The 17917-nt window shown below is 39.7% G+C and overlaps 1 protein-coding gene across 4 annotated transcripts in view; it reads left to right on the top strand.

Moving 5' to 3' along the window:
* mrvi1 (murine retrovirus integration site 1 homolog) overlaps nt 1-17917 on the top strand; it is a 61978-nt gene that overhangs the window by 13886 nt on the left and 30175 nt on the right. For 2 of the 4 annotated variants that reach the window (XM_037545512.1, XM_037545511.1), the window contains exons 3-8: nt 1033-1156; nt 5020-5182; nt 5896-6409; nt 10799-11014; nt 16063-16098; nt 16551-16657. In XM_037545512.1, coding sequence (XP_037401409.1) covers nt 1033-1156; nt 5020-5182; nt 5896-6409; nt 10799-11014; nt 16063-16098; nt 16551-16657 — 1160 coding nt within the window. The remainder of the gene's footprint in view (nt 1-1032; nt 1157-5019; nt 5183-5895; nt 6410-10798; nt 11015-16062; nt 16099-16550; nt 16658-17917) is intronic. The other 2 variants (XM_017707272.2, XM_017707274.2) reach the window with 1 other exon arrangement.

The following is a 17917-nucleotide window of genomic DNA, read 5'->3' on the forward strand; positions in this document are numbered from 1 at the left end:
CAGAGACTTGTTAATATCATCAATTACATCATGAGCTCAAAGTAATCTTTAACTATATATAATACTGGGCTTCCTCGAGGAGAGGTTTGAAAATGGTTAAACAAACACACTAACGTCCATAAAATCACTATTTATTTTATATATATATATATATATATATATATATATATATATATATACTTTTCTCAGCAAATAAACACATACTACACAAATAAATTGATTTTGAAAATGTGTCTTGGGTGCCTAAGATTTTCGCACAGTACTGTATATCAACAGATAAATACATTTTAAATGTGTATATACAAAGTGTGTGTTGCACTGGAGCTCCCAGTTATGGAGTAATCAAAAAAGAATTGGAGCAGCGTTTTATTTAGAGTTCAGCCGTCTTATGGCATGTGGGAAGAAGCTGTTTTTGAATCTGGCTCTTTTGCTTTGAAGACTTCAGGACCTTCTTCCAGAGGCCAGCAGCGAGAACAGTTCATGGTGGGGGTGGGAAGGGTCTCTGTTTATGTTCTGAGCACTGGTCAGACGGCGACTTGTCTGTGCTGGTGTCCTGTATGGGAGGAAGTGAATTCCCTCTGCTGTCCTTACCGCCTTCTGCATGGACTTCCAGTCAGAGGCATTTTATCAAACATTGATGATGATGTATAGTGCAGAATGTGTTATTGTACCAGACAGAAAAGACATGATCTGGAGATTATCTGGATTATTATCTTTTGGGAACAGCTGTGAAGCTTGAAGATGAGCTGTTGCTTTGATTTCATATCTCTTTTTGAAAAGAAGCCTTTTTGTGCTGATGCTGTGTCTTTGAGCGCTCCTAAGGGACAGCACTAACAGTCATCCTTTCTGGCTAGTGTCAGGAAAACACACAAACCCCAAACTGTGTTTTATGGCTGTTTGAATGTCAAAGTAGATCTGGTCCAATTGTAGATCAGCAACCATTCAGCAAAGGGCCAAAGGGGGAAAGCAGCAGTGCTTTATGGACTGTTTTGACAGTTTGATCGCCATGGCAATACTGCATCTCCGTTTCAGGGCTGCAGCAACCAGGAAGCATCCCAGGACACAGATGACTCTACTGACTCATCTGATTCATCTGAGGCGTGGGTGAATTGCACCAGCACTGATATCTCACAGGCTTCTTCTACAGGTACTGGATGTGAGTCACATTTTCAGAATCTGCTATATTTAACAATTCAATTGATGATTTCAATGGCTTCTCCATTCTTGGCATCAGTTGTACAGCCAGAACTTTTACAATGGGATGGCAAGGTTGGACTTCAGCTCAACATGTATAGTCAAAGTAGCTTATTTATGAAAAGAATGGGCCTCATTCACCAACATCTTCCTAAATGTATTCTTAAATTTATAAGGCTTGAGAAAGGCTATGAGAAAAAATTAGATTCATGGCGTGTTCTGAAAGCGCAGACTTGTTCTCACCTTTGTGATCTTGAGTGTGTGTAGATTCTGTTCTTACCTAAGAACAAATCCCAGATAAGAAAATACTGGTGAATGAAGAATCTTAGTAAAACTTGCATAATGCTACATAATACATGCATTTTACAGGAGAAGGAAAAAACATACTTCACTTCTAATGTAAGTCAATGGAACCAGAATTTTTCCAAGCAATTTTAGGCCATTTCTTTTGGTCCATTCACCATAAAATTTACACACAATATAAAGAGCTAGAGGTATTATTAGATTGTCAAAAACTGAAAAATGGCAAAAATGGAGATGCATTGTTTTGTTCTGACAGCAGTGATATGTGATTTTTAAGAATTGGTGAATGAGGCCCAATGACTTCTGCCCATTTTGTTAAAAACTTGAGTCAAAAATGTGATTTTCTCAACATATGTCTGCATGTTGCCGTTTTTATTTTTGTTCTGATCATCTTATTCATTTTTGTTTGTATAGTCATTGTCTTCATATTGCCTCTTTTTGCTTTTTCCTGCTTGTTCGGTTTATATTGTTTTTGTTTATGTTCTACATCAGTGGACAGTGGTGGACGAAGTACACAAACCATGTACTTGAGTTAAAGTAGAGATACCCAAGGTAAAATATTACTCCAGTAAAAGTAGAAGTTCCTCCCTTCAGACCTCCACCTGAGTAAAAGTACTAAAGTATTTACCTTCAAATGTACTGAAGTATCAAAAGTAAAAGTACTAAAAGATTAATTATGGCTCTAATGTCCTGTTATCATTTTTATAACAAGACTGGCTTCATGAACTCGTTTTAGGTGAAAATCCTCCAGTGTCTCTCTTGGTAAACCAGTCCTTTAATAGAATGTCATTAATTAGTGACGCTGATGTTTATTAAAATGATCATAAGCACAAAACACTGAAGGTAAACAGTTTCCATCAGGAAGAACCGAGTGACTCTGAAGTCACTTTTTACAAACAAGCAAAGTTTCAGATTAAGATTTATTTACAACTTAGTTACAAGTTTAAGTTTAATAAAAACTGGCTTTAAACTCAGGATCACAAATGAGCTCCTTTACTATATTGATCTGTAGGTCTCTGTTCATAAACACAAACCAGCCCAAACTAATTTACTATAAAATGAAATGGTGTTTGTATAAATTCAGAAAAAAGACGCATCAGTCACGACTGCATATGTGGACATATTTCTATATTGTGCTGCGCTGACGTTGAACCGTGTGCTGCACTGGGTTGGTATGACCAACAGGTCAAAACAAGCTCAAAACAAAGTGACTGTTGTGCCCTGATTGGTGTTCTGTGTTCTGTGTTTATGTGGTGTTACACACATAAACCAAAAGGAACGACAGATTTCTCAAAATGTAGTGGAGCGAAAGTAAAAAGTCACTCAAAATGGAAAAACGTCAGTACAAATACACAAAAAACTACTTGAGTACAGAAACTAATTACATTTACTTAGTAGCTGTCCACCACTGTCAGTGGCCACCAACCCCCACCAACATTGGTCCTGGAGGTTGACCTGGCTGTGAAATCTAGTTCAAAATCGCTTTACTACACCTACTTTATCTAATGAACTTCTTCAGAAGTCCTTGATTGGCTGGATCAGCATTAGTGCAAAGATCTTCACATCTAACCTGCTGCTGACCCCCTCATCTTACACTAATCATTAGTGTTAGGTAAGTGGGCAGGGCAGTGTGTCAGTTGCAGGTTAGACGCTAAACTCCACAGGAAAGTAGATCTCCAGGAGAAGGGTGGCTGACCATTGCTCCAATTCTTTGTTTGATTTGCTTCTATTCTATTGGCACCCTTGTTTTTCTTATGTTTGGCCTATTTTTGGATGCTCTGTAAAAGGTCCTTAAGTCACCTTAAAGGCCATATTATTATAATTTTACTCGGATTGCTTTTGTAATGAACTAGCAATGTCTTTCCACAAAGCAAACAAGCAAGTTGCTAGGTAAGTTAACATTCCACTGGCTGAGTTTCCATTCAAACGTTTCACAAATGATATGCACACTTACGAAATTTTGGCAGAAAAAGGCAAATCAAGTTGGGTTTCCATCCACTACATCCACTTTCAATGATGTGAGCTACCATGATTAGGGACTGCATTGAAACAAGCAAAATGGACAGATTTAGAATGATCTTTACAACCATTTGGCATCTTTTTACAGCTCTGCTGTCTGCAGCTCAGAGATGCTGGGCAGGACAGACAATTGTCTGCCTAAAAAGAGCTGAAATCTTGTGTGCTACCCCGAGGACATCCAGCTTACATGTGGGAACCCAAGCGCACCAGACAATTCTGCTAGCACACTGTGCACAGCCATTTTTTCAAACCAGTGTTGGGTTAGGCAGTTCAGAATGTCGAAAGCAACCTTCAAAAAGCTTTGCACCTGTAACAAAGGGGAGCAATGATGAGGCAGACGCATATGCTGAGAGAAGCGAGATGTATTAAGGGCAAATCCATAATCAGGGTTTAAACAGTCCAGGGTTAAAGAGCCAACACGGAGAGATCGAGAGACAGACATAAAAGGAACACAGATTAGACACACAATGGAGGCCAGAAGAAACACCATACAACGACCAGCAACTAACAATGGAAAACACAGGGCTTAAATAAAAGAACAACGAGGGTTAACAAGACACAGGTGAAAACAATCAAGGGCAGGGTCTAGAAAAAAGGGGGCAGAAGATGCAAGAATCAAAACAAGGAAGCACATGAACAAGACCAAAGGTAAACAAAATCACATGGAGGACTGGGAGGGGCCAATCGTGACAACGCCACAATCAGATCGTCTGTAGGAATCATGGATTCATGTGACCTATGGACTGGATACGTCATGGTTTATTTGAAAAACAATTTTCCATCACTTTTTTTTTGTTTGGCTTTAGCAATGTACTAACTTTTTTCACCTCTTCCAACTGTTTTTGAGATATTTGGGTGTTTTTCAGATTTCTTTTTCCATTCAGGTTTTTTTTTCCCCAAAATTCACAAAAAATATTGGATGAAAAACCTGATATTTAATATAATCTCGGAACATGAGAACATGGTAGCTAAATGTGTTTCCATAAAATGATCAAAACAATGATTATTGAGGCCAACTAGCTGTTGTTAACTTATGAAGTGTTTGCGGAGAGAACGCTTAGTTGTGTGAGCTGCTGGCATTAGTAAAATGAATAGCATAATTTGACAATGTTCAGGCCAAAATATGACTCATCTTTTCCTACTTTTGGTTTGTTTACAATTTGTTGCTTTCTCTTGAAACTCGTAGTTGTTTCTTCACAGAGCTCATAGCCATGAGCGTTAGGCAACTCAGAGTAGGCCAAGCTTCTTTGCTGTAGAGTTATATATCAACCCACTTAATTGGTTAGTAACTTTACTGGCTGTAGAGTCTTTGTGTAAAATCTAGCCTAATCATTTTCACAGTTTCATTGACTGTCTCAGTTTGCATTACTGGGCCAGAAGGGAGATGTCATCTCACTTCAGGGTGACATTGGCCACTCCTTGACTCCACCCTTGGGCAGCATGCTTTTGACCAAACGTCATGATGTCCATTTTTTTTTAACAATGTTGGTTCCTCTGTGTCAGATTGTCTTCCTGTGGGACTGATTAGCAACCAGAGCCCACCAGAACAGAACACCTGTGAGAGAGAGTCTGCTGCGGCTCACAGCCGTTTACCGGAAACTTCCCCTCTCTTGGGCCCTGCCTGCGAGGAGCTCACGCACAGTCACACGTGGGAGAATGTAACCGGGTCAGTGTTTACATTCTTCCAGTTCTTACAGGACGAGACGCGTGTGTGTTTATGTAAAATCCTGGGCCCAAAAGGGCCAGTGCTAGGTGAGACTGTGCAGAAACAGTAGAGTTTACATTGTCACCCACCAAAGCTCCAATTAATTACTGTTGCTCTCTACTAGTTCCTGCAAAAATCCACAGATCCACAGAGAGCTTTTAGTTTAGAATGAAAGGCCCATCTGTCACTTGAACAAAGATACATTTTTCTTAGGTAATGCAACAGGATATGGCTCTGCTGACTGTTATGTTGATTACGCACAGTGACAAATTGCTTCTAATATGACCTGTTTGGTACTTACATAGGCAGCTACTTTCCAACAGTGGTGGACGAAGTACACAAATCATGTGCTTGAGTTAAAGTAAAGATAACCAAGGTAAAATATTACTCCAGTAAAGGTAGAAGTTCTCCCCTTTAGACCTCCACTTGAGTAAATGTACAAAGGTATTTGCCTTCAAATGTACTTAAGTATCAAAAGTAAAAGTACTAAAAAATAATGAATGAAACTTAGTTCCAAGTTAAAGTTTAATAAAAACTGGCTTTAAACTCAGGATCACAAATGAGTGTGTACTACGTACTTAAGTACAGAAACAAATTACATTTACTTAGTTACTGTCCACCACTGCTTTCTAAACTCATCTCCCCTGGAAATCACTACTTTTGTTCTACTTCAGGTCAGAGGAGCCAGACTGTGGTGAAGGCTCTCTATCAAAGTCTGAAGAAAGTAAGAGCAACGCAGTTGTACTAGAGGAAGGTGACAGTGGCCAAACCGCCAGCCCTGAGGGGAACGAATGTCCCAGACATAAGCAGGAGGACAGTGGAAGGAGCCAAGAAGAGTCAGCAAATTCTGGAAGCTCAGAATTAGAGCCTAGAGGAGGGAGTAGAATCTCGGAGCATGTGGAAAAAGGACATCTTTCAGAAAAAGAGCATCGGGCTTTTGATACAACTGACCTAAGGTTGATTGAAGGTGCTTTAAAGTGCAGCGGAAGCAGCAAAGAAGAACCAGAAGTCAGTGGGAGGAGGCAAGAAGACACAAAAAACAATGAGGTCTTAAAGGCACCACAGAAAAGCTGCATTTGTCAAGCTGCAGAGTTAGGATCTGAAAAGGAGCAAAGCTCTGAGGCATCAGAAACCGATTCTGTCCAAGCCTGTCAACCACAGCCTGCGGATTTTACTGGAACACTAAAGGTCAGTATTTGGTGTCTTTAGGAAAGCACTATTTAAAATGAATTAAAGCTGCACTGTGTAATTTTTTGGTTGAAATTGATAGAGTTTTTGCAGACCAGCACAGAGAATGGTTCTGAAGCACAACACGTTACAAAATGTTCAGCACGTTGCATGCAATTACACATTTCTGCCAGAGAGGTCTCCAAATTCCCAAATCTCACATAGTGCAGCTTTAATGAACAAATACAAATTTTAAAAGATAATCTTAAAGTAAAAACTGTTTTGCTTAGTTTGCATGCATTTTCTGTTTGAAAGACTATTGTGTAAAAAAAGTTGCTTACTTCATTGTTGCTTCTCGTTGTGTTTGACACCCCACAGTATATTTCACTGTTAAAATTATGAACACTTTAAAATCTTCTACTACGATGGTGAGAGGCTGCAGAATAAGGCGGACCCACCAAAAGCTCTGTGGCTTCCGGTCGGTCTTCTATCTGTCATCAGACAAACAACAACCCTGCTGCACAGCAGCTCAGCTGCCTTCTTAATTAGCTTTGCGATTGACCGGAAATGATGTGCACAGAAGACGAACTCAAGCTCCCTTGTGATAAGACTTCTTAACAGACATGCTTCAAGCTCCTCACTGAATCCTGATCTCAGGCCTTTGGTGATTATTAATATCTTTGTTTGAAAGGGGACTTAATGGTATGATGCTCCCTGCCCGGGCTGGATATGTCTATATCTCATTGAGTCCATAGAGAATGTGTTCTGAAGGGCAGCTTTTCCTTTTAAGGGATGCATCTCAGCTAGGCTTCAGGTTTCACCCGAGACCCCTAGTTGAGGAAAGTGAAGGAGTAGGAGCCCACTTGAATGTTGGATGGAGAAGAGCAGAGAAAGGGTCAGTGAGGAGCAAAGCAGGGGAAAGTTAGGCATTGCAGCAGAAGCGATGATGGCTTCAGGTCAGAAAATACAGCACTGTCTCTGCCCGCTGTCCTCTCATCGGTAGCTTGTCTAACATTATTATCCTTGGCTCAGGCACTGATGCAGTGATATCTTCCCAGCCAATCACTCTTTGTTTATTCAGTTTAAAGGAAATAGGAATGTTACTTGCTGGTCTGTCATTTCCAAACATTTGAGATATACATTTAGATTTCCTGGTGTTATGAGTGTGTCATTGCTGACCTTTCATTTACTCACAGTCTTTTGCATTGTACAGTCCTGAATCATGAAGCCTGGACTGATATTTAACTCGGTTGTCACATGATATTTCTGTCTTACAGGAAATTCATTTACTTTCTCTCTTTGTCTCTCGCTCACTGGCTTTTATCATACTATCCATCTATTTCCATCCCTAAGAAGATAGAAACAGTGTCTCCCACTTTGTTTGGGTTAACATCAAGCCAAAGATAGCTTCTTGTAGAACTCGGACGAAATGAGAATAGATTTAATGGAATTAGGAATGCATTCCTCAGGGAGCACGAAGCAGTCTCCCAACTTGGCCTTGCTCTTTCATCCCCCCAACTCCCAGAAAGCTGTACTTTTGCCTAACTTTTACAGACAGATGGGTTTCTCAGCTGAATGATCATATTTTAAAGAAGTTGTCGATGCATGAGTAAAATGGGCGACATGATAACTGCAGCTTTATGATCATTCTGCTCTCCTCCCACTAGGAGCTCTTGTTTATAGGTTTTTAAATCTTCTTTAGGAATCACTGACCCTGTCTCGATGATGACCAGTCAAATGGTGATGTTTGTAGGCTTTTTTTAAATCCCATTCATGTAAAGGCCAGTGGTGGACAGTAACTAAGTAAATGTTATTAGTTTCTGTACTTAAGTAGCTTTTTTCCTGTATCTGTACTGAAGTTCTTACTTTCACTCCACTACATTTCAAAGGCTAATAACTGACTTTTTCCTTCACTACATTTTGAGAAATCTGTCGTTCCTTTTGGTTTCTGTGTGTATAAAAACGTAACATGTCAAAACGAAAGAAGCACAAAGCAAGAACACCAATCAGGGCACAGCGGTCACTTTATTTTGAGCTTGTTTTGACCTGTTGGTCATAACGACCCAGTGCAGCACACGGTTCAACATCAGTGCAGCAGTGTAAAATTTTGGGAGAGTAAATAGAGCACAATATAGAAATATGTCCACATATGCAGTCGTGACGCGGCTTTTTTCTGAATTTATATAAACGCCATTTCATTTTATAGTAAATTAGTTTGGGCTGGTTTATGTTTATGAACAGAGGCCTACAGATCAAAATAGTAAAGGAACTCATTGTGATCCTGAGTTTAAAGCCAGTTTTTATTAAACTTAAACTTGTATCTAAGTTGTAAATAAATCTTAAACTGAAACTTTGCTTGTTTGTAAAAAGTGATTTCAGAGCCACTCGGTTCTTCTTGATGGAAACTGTTTACCTTCAGTGTTTTGTGCTTATGATCATTTTAATAAACATCAGCATCACTAATTAATGACATTCTATTAAAAGCCTGGTTTACCAAGAGAGACACTGGAGGATTTTCACCTACAATGAGTTCATGAAGCCAGAATTGTTATAAAAATGATAACAGGACATTAGAGCCATAATTAATCTTTTAGTACTTTTACTTTTGATACTTAAGTACATTTAGTAAATACTTTAGTACTTTTACTCAGCTGGAGGTCTGAAGGGAGCAACTTCTATTTTTACTGGAGTAATATTTTACCTTGGTATCTCTACTTAAACTCAAGTACATGGTTTGTGTTCTTCGTTCACCACTGGTAAATGCTCACTCAGTTTTTTAACATACAGTCAGTATCTGAAATGTAATCGGTATTTGCTGAAGGGCGATAAAACACATTTCCTCTCAGGCCCCTCTGGTAGATGCCAGGAGATGGATCTCGGTGATAAAAGAAAGAATGCAAAGGGGTGGCAGGGAACGGGACCTGTGATGGACACATTGCCCTCAGCGACCATCTGTAGGCAAATCTCATACCACACGCAATCTTGATTAAGCTTGATCCTGCTGAGTGATTTCCTGACGTGTTGCGTATGTGCAGGAATTTAGTTCTCTGTGACGATGAACTGTTCCCAAGATGAGGGACAACAGGAAGATTTTGAGATTGTGGGGACCTTTAACTGGTCTCCATGATGAAAAATGTTTTTTTCTCTCTTTTTGGGGGGCTGTTGAGTTTAGATGTGTCCAATACCTGGAATACCTAATCCCTGCATAGTTTGGTTGTTTCTTTGCTCAAACATACCTGATTCAACTCAGCTGTTGGAGCAGTTGGAGAGCAGGAAAATTACCATGTACTGTATTAATTTCAATGGAATTCATAATAAGCTGTGAATAAATGCTGTGTGCAAAACTTTGCATCTGGTTTAAATTTCTGACACACTAATTTGCATCCTTGACCAGCAGCACAGCTGCTCTGGCTGTGTTGACCTCTAAAGGAGCGGTCCTTCTCATAGCAACACTGGAGATCCAAATTTTGGCACTACATTTTATATACCAATCAGGTATAACATTATGACCACCTCCTTGTTTCTACACTCATTGTCTATTTTATCAGCTCCACTTACTATCTAGGTGCACTTTGTAGTTCTACAGTTACAGACTGTAGTCCATCTGTTTCTCTGATACTTTGTTAGCCCCCTTTTACCCTGTTCTTCAGTGGTCAGAACCCACATGGACCCTCACCAAGCAGGTACTATTTGGGTGGTGGATCATTCTCAGCACTACAGTAATGCTGACGTGGTGGTAGTGGTGTGTTAGTGTGTGTTGTGCTGGTATGAGTGGATCAGACACAACAGTACTGCTGGAGTTTTTAACACCTCAGTGTCACTGATAGACTGAGAAAAGTCCACCAACCAAAAATATCCAGCCAACAGCAAGCTGTGGGCAGTGTCTTGTGACCACTGATGAAGGACTGGAGGATGACCAACACAAACTGTGCAGCAGCAGATGAGCTGTCGTCTCTGACTTGATCTACAAGGTAGACTGACAAGTTAGGCTTGTCTAATAGAGTGGACAGTGAGTGGACACATTGTTTAAAAACTCACACCAGCGCAACTCACTAACACACCACCAGGTCAGTGTTACTGCAGTGCTGAGAATCATTCACCAAACAATTAGTCCCTGCTCTGTAAGAGTCATGGGGGTCCTGACCACTGAAGAACAGGGTAAAAGGGGGCTAACAAAGTATCAGAGAAACAGATGGACTACAGTCTGTAACTGTAGAACTACAAAGTGCACCTATATAGTAAGTGGAGCTGATAAAATGGACACTGAGCATAGAAACAAGGAGTGGGCATAATGTTAAGGCCTACGTAGGTGTCATGCAGCCTTATGAACACTGCCCTACAATAGGTCCTCAGAGTGTTATAGAAACAGTAATATAAACTTGTGTATGTGTGTGTGATGTTGTCTTGCAGCCGGGGCAGGATATCTCAGCTGTATGTGGATCTTCAGGGTCAGCTGAGCAAGCTTCCTCCAACGTTCATTACCTTGTTGTCCCAGAGTCCCCCACACCGTTTATCTTCCCTCACACCCGCTCTCGCCCTTCGGCCAACCCCGCCATGCCCACCCTGCCTGAAGAGGAGGAGGATTCTCCAGAGGAGATGGACAGCTCCTCCAGCTCGCCCTCCACCGTGAGTGACCCTCATTCTTTCTCTACACCTCACCTGTTTCCTCATGTAGGGATGTAGTAATCCTGACGAGTTGGAACCACTTTGTACCTTCCACTTTCTCCCTCTGCTCCTCATTACACACAAAAGCAGTGCTGGTGAAAGTGATACTATCACTATAATATTGATAACTTTAATGGAGAAGCAAAAAAACAAGTTTTTAATGTTCAGGAATGTTCTTCTATTATCTCAAGAATTTTATTGTGGACCATATCATCATGAAATTAAATTCATGTAATCGTGAAATGTATGATGTCATATCAAAACCACATAACCTTTTTTTTTTACATTTAAAAACACCTGCTGGCCTTTATATTGTGAGAACATTTCATGATGAATGAGAGAAATGGTCAAAAAATCGCTTGGAATAAAATCTTTTGTATTTTGTGTCTTTCTCCTGTAAAACGACCATCTAGGAGTTTTGCTACGACAGTGATGCACATTATCCTGAAATGGATAATAGTGAAGTTTCACTTTAGATATCATGAATGTCCAGTTATGTGCACAAAAAGCTTGTAAAAGTATTGGTATTGGTATCAGATTCTAAAGGAAAATCTCTAGTTCAAGTCTCGGGTTGCCAGGTGTCCAATTTTGGACCAGACAGTCCAGTGAGAGCCGCTATCCAGTCTTAAAATGTCCGGTAGAATCTCACTCTAAACACATCCCATGAATTGAACTAGATACCGTGCTGTTCAAGTCCTGTCATTATGCCTCTTTCTCTCTGAAGCACTTGCTCATTCTCTCTGTTGCTTGCAGTCTTGCATGGGGACGTGTGCACAGAGATTTTCAGGTGCTTCCTGTGGCTGCATTTCAATCTGCATATACTGTCCAGATTAGCACATCAAATTAGTGCATCATCAATGGTTTCATTACTATTTTTATCAGGGTGATTAAAAAAGATTCATCCCATTTCAAAGCACCATGTTTCTACAGCTGTGAAGCTGTAGAATAATAATTCAATAAGAGTGAATCCGTCATATCTGTGCAGCGTGATTTTTGTGGGCAGTGATCCTTCAACAGCTCAGAGTGTTCGTCGCTGGTTCCACAGCACTGGATGATCTCCAAAATTACACAAGTGCCGTGAGTGCAGCGACACTCGACATGCTCAATCCAGTATGGGATGAGTTTGACTGTGGTGTTGATGTTCTCCGTACAGCTGAAGGAGGTTCATACTGAGACCCTGTAACATTACATAAACTTTACACTCATTTAAACCATTTACAGTTCACTCCATTGATCTGTAACGATTTACAAGTGAAATAAATCATTTTGAAGGTGAATCTTTTTTAATCACCATGTATTTAATACACTAGTGTTCAGCATGAGGTGCAACCTGTGTGTGAGCAAAGTTATGCTGGGTGTTGGTGGGGTTCAGGATAAACCTCTTATTTCTCAGTTATAGTTAGTTTCCTAAAGTTGTTAAATACACATCTTAATCTTATGCTTCAGTTAACTGACAGAGTGAATGGACAGATAGTTTACTTCAAAGTTTTCAATGGCAGAACAAATAGTTGCCTGGAAAATGTATTTGTACAGCACCTAACAAGTTTAATATATAGTGTGTGTGTGTGTGTGTGTGTGTGTGTGTGTGTGTGTGTGTGTGTGTGTGTGTAATTATATATCGGTGTTGTCGGAACAAAACCTTGTATCTCCAGAATGGTAACTTTACAGGAGAAGGAAAAAACCTACTTTACTTTTAGTCAGTGGAGTGGAACCAGACATATTTCTAAGCAATTCTGGGCCATTCCTCATGAAAGTTTGACACAATATAAAGGACAAAATACATTTTCAAATTATGTAAAAAACTGGAAAACGACAAAAAATTGTTCTGACAGCAGCGATATATTACTTCAAGTATGATAAAAATGCAAAGACAAATCAAATCATTATCAATGTGTTTTAAATAGTACAAAAACTAATGTCTAAAAACACAGTAAGGCATATTTTTGCCATTGTTACCCTCCTGCAACTACAGCTGTGTGGTTTCGAAATGCTGAAATCTTGCAACCCAAAGCTGCTTATGTTAGCTTTGCTGATTTCCTGTTGCTGATAGAGTAGCACTAGGATCTGCATCTTGCTGTACAGCAAAAATAACTTATGATTAATCTTTCAAGCTTCATTTGAAGCTGTTTTCACTGTGAGTCACGTTCATCACCGGTGAGTGTTGCTTTAAGGAAAGAGTGTGCTCCTTTTCCAGTAACTTTGCTTGTTCCTGCTAGCTCATTTTGGAGTCCTTGTTGGTTCTTATGTGGTTTTTACATTGTACCTTTAGCCATTAGTTCACCTGGACTCCTTAATCAAAGAGTCTAGCTGTTTTGGTTTGAGGTCTTTTTATTAGGCCCTATAATGTCTGCTTTCCTATTTGAGTGGTTGTCTCTGTCATATTGTCTCACTGACTAAAACCATAGCACTATCTGAAGAGGCCCAGAAAAAGGACAGGATTGACTGTACTGTTTCTTTTTTGGATGGCATGAATTGTTGGGACATCAAAGCCTGCTACGCTGTGCTGTTTCATTAAAGCAACTGCATTACTCTGCTGAGAGAGCAGAGACGTCCCACACAGACACTCATAAAGTTCAGGGCCCAGATAAGACTCCAGCGCAGGACCATATTAAACTCTGAATATCTAATCCCGGACTTCAGGCCAAACAAATAAAAGCGACTCTTAATGCTACATTACAGCAGAGTTATGCTATTTGCTGTGACGTATCATTCAAAAATGTATCGTATTACACTGTAGATCTTTGTCAATGATGGACAGTTCATTGAGAATTGAAAACATAGCAGATATTTTAGAGAACAGTGTTCATATATGGAAACCAAATTATTTGAATTCATTGCTTTTTTTGACGTCACCAAAACCAACACATTTACATATATCTGCTTTATCCAGAGGTCGGCAATCAAAATGCTAAGAAGACCCATTTTGTCTTTTCGACAAAATCAGACCATAACATTTTATGTCCATTTGACCATCTTGGCTGTAAATGTGTGTCAGTATGTGCTGATGTACTAGTAGAGGCTAAAAGATATAAACAAAAAGACTTACTTGGCTCTGCTTTAAGTTTTAGGTGACCCATAGCTGATTTTCTCACATCTCTGGCAGGAAACTTTTCCACAAAAGTGTAATAGTTTCTTTTGAAAAGTCTTAACGTTCAACTTTTTACGAGGCTGAAGTTGCTTCTCAGTCGCCAGTTTGAATTTTCGCGTTGCACCTTAAATGGTGACTGAGGCACCAGAATATAACTGCTGCACCATTTAATGTGGAATGAGACAAATTCAAACGCAAATCTGACTTCAGCCTTTTTAGTGTTTGACAGGCTCTCATTGCAGATTAAATGTATCAGGAAACCAGCTGGAGTGATTATAAACACAAATAAGTCCATTCGTCTCCAAATTATCAATCTACTTCTTAAATCCTTCTCTTTGCCATTTCGTTATGGTGCATTGCTATGGTGACCAGCAGTCTGTGCTGATCTTCAGGGTTAAAGGGTGAATTAGCAGTTCTACATTAACTCCAGCATATAAGACCATTTATTGATAAACTGTGTTGAACGATCAGCAGAGCTTTATTTTACTGTGAAGGAGGATTATTTAGTTTTTACCTACTAATCTAATTCTGCTGTGGAGACGCAACAGGGCAGCAAAAGAGCCTTAGGTTGCTGACCCCTGACCTAATCTGTCTTAAGCAGTTTAGCTCCACCCTTTCAAGGAGTGTTTGAGTCTGGTTCCAAAACGCTGGATGATCTCCAAAATCACACTGAAAGAGCCATGAGTGCAGCAACGCCTGACAAGATCACTCCATTATGGGATGAATTATTACTTTTTCGAATGAGACATAATACAGGGCAGCCAATCAGATTAGAGATCATTTACATACATCAGCCTAAAAGGCACAGCAAAAGAAACAGTCTGGCCTTGTTCTACAGAATAAAGAAAGACTGGAAACATAAATTGACTGTTTTTTTTTTGGTACATAAAACCACACAAATGTTTTAACTGTACCTTAGGGAAGGAAAAAAGGTGCAATAAAAACTTTGGATTTGGGCTTTATCACGAAGAAGCTGTTACTATGAGTTCAGTGAAGCAGAAGGAAACAGCTATGGACTGTTACAAAGACTAATCTCATGATGGAGCAGGATGTGATTACAGACGGGTTGTTTTCCCGTGGGACGAGCCTGTGTGTATGTTGCACGGCAGCTCTCGGGAGACCAAGTTTTAGAGCTTTCTGTGGAAGTTCTGGAGACGTTAGAGTAGAGCATGTTGCAGATGGAAAAGCTCAGTGCGGCTGAGGACTACCTGCTGAAACCAGCCATATTCTGATGCTTCCTGAAATAGCCACCATGCTTCTGGGGTTTTTTTCCCATAAATTCTTTGAACGTTTCAGACATTTGTTGTGTTCCCCACTCAGCTGTAACCATGGAGAGCTCTCAGTGCTGTGCTTTTCCATTGAAAACATGGATGCGCGGATCATTTTCATCCTTCGCTGTGCTGTAATCAAGACGGTGATGCATGACGTGCCGGCCACATAAACCACATTAGAAAGATGAGCCCAAGATGGGCTATGGCCTTCTTTGTTAGACAGTAGAAGTGTGTTGTTTGCCTCCCATCCTTCTTGGAAATATTAAATGGTCCATATCATGGAAAACTTCATTTTTCTAAAATTTTCCTCTCATTATCCAGGGTATATTTTGGTTTGTCCATCTGAATTTACGTGAGCAAATTATTCAGTAACTACATGAAATAAATGGAAATTTATTTATTTATTTATTTTGTAAACTCTTCCCACAAATTAACAGAACATAATGTCTTTTATGATTTAAACATATTACTAAATGCTTACAATTTACTGCTGAAAGCCAAAAACCTCAGATGCTCTTTGTATTATTTTATTTGTGTCATTTTTAGTATATATACTGTATATATATATATATATATATATATATATATATATATATATATATATATATATATTCAAAAGTATTTACATATATTTCCTATTCAATCTACAGAAGTTCAGCCCCACCCATTCATGTGGAACTTACAAGGTGTGTTTCAGCCTGGACTGTGGACTGCTTTTCAAATGAGACATAATTTGAAAACAGGGCCGCCAATCAGAATAGAGATCATTTTCATACATCAGTCTTAAAGGCACAAAAATAGTGGTGTAAAAAAAGATGTAACTGTTTTTTTTTGTTGTTGTTACATAAAACCACACAAATGTTATAAGTGTAAAGAAGAAAAATAAATACAAGAAAAACATTCTTTAGGTTTCATCTAAATATTCTGGTGCCTAAAGAATAAAGCATAGTTTATCTAATCAGGACTTTAGGCTGCTGTTGCTTATAAGCTACAATAGTCTGGTAGCCCCAGTGCAAAAGTAATGAAGCAAACTTTGGACACAACATATCTTGGCTTATCGATCACTTTCGGAGTAATGAGAGAACTGTGCAAATCTGTGTTGTTGCTGTCTCTTTAAGTCAGTTTCTGTGTTTTTTAGTACATCCCTGTTGAAACCAAGCTAGTTAATGTGACTATTGCTCCCCCTGCAATCGTACTGCCAAGAGAAACCAGCAAACAAGAGCCACGTCCACTGGAGAAAACCAGGTTTGTTTGTCTTTTAAACTTGTGCTTAATTCCAGTAAAGAACGTTGTTTTTAACAAATTGTTGCTTTCACAATTAGTGCAACTTTTAGTTGTCAGAGACCACCCTTCATTTATTCCAGTTAAAAATGCATTCATTTAGCAGCAGAATAAATTCTGAGGAGGTTAGATGTGGAATAATTCACTTGCATAAAGAAGAGTATGGAGCGCTACTGGTGACGTCCTGTACAAAGATGCATGACCTAGTAAGGTGTGAGAATGCGATCATTAATGCATGACCACAGCTGTAAAATTAAGATTAAATGACCCTTATTAGTCCCACAACAGGGAAATTTCACCTCTGCAATCTAACCCATCTGTGCCAAATACAAACCAGTGAACACACACACACACACACACACACACACACACACACACACACACACACACACACACTCACACTAGGGGGCAGTGGGCAGCCCTATCTGCAGTGCCGTGGAAGCAGTTGGGGGTTAGGTGTCTTGCTCAAGGGCACTTCAGTCACATGCTGTTGGCTCTGGGGATCGAACCAGTGACCTTCCGGTCACAAGGCTGGTTCCCTAACCTCCAGCCAACAACTGCCCCCTTAATAAGGCATGATCTCGTTCCCACATCTTACTAAGTCATTGCCATGACTTAATTATCTTGTTCCCACATTGTGGCCACACTTTAGGATCTTATTCCCACACGTTAATATATCGTGGCCACATGTTGGTTTTATTTATAAACAATGTCACCAGCAAGGCTCCGTAGAAGAGGAAGGAAAATAAGTGAATACAGGGGACTCCTAACAACCACGAAAGACCTAGAACACCACCAAAACTGTCCCCATCAGATAAACAGCACTTAAAGCTTCCATCTTTGAGAGAGAGGAGAAAACCAAACAAAGAAGCTGCTGGTGTTCTCATAACAATGGATTGGCCACTCCAGAGTCCAGACCTCAGCATCACTGTATGTGAAAACAACCAACTTCTAAGACTGTGGAAATGTATCTCTGTGAATTTTAAGTCTCCCGAAAAGAATGGAGGTTGTACGAAAGGCAGAGGGTGTACACTGAATACTGAAATATTTTTAGTTTTTGGCATTTATGCTATTTTTCTGTTATGTTTTCTGCTTTTTTTCTTGACGCTGAAAAAGGAATAACTTGTGTGTGAGGTTCACTTTGACTGCATTTGCCTGAAGTGCTCTCTGCCTCCACAGTACTGTATACAGAGAATGTGTTACTCTAATGTGTTTTTAATCTTG

The sequence above is a fragment of the Pygocentrus nattereri genome, chromosome 15 (assembly GCF_015220715.1).
Source record: "Pygocentrus nattereri isolate fPygNat1 chromosome 15, fPygNat1.pri, whole genome shotgun sequence".
NCBI classification, from domain to species: domain Eukaryota; kingdom Metazoa; phylum Chordata; class Actinopteri; order Characiformes; family Serrasalmidae; genus Pygocentrus; species Pygocentrus nattereri.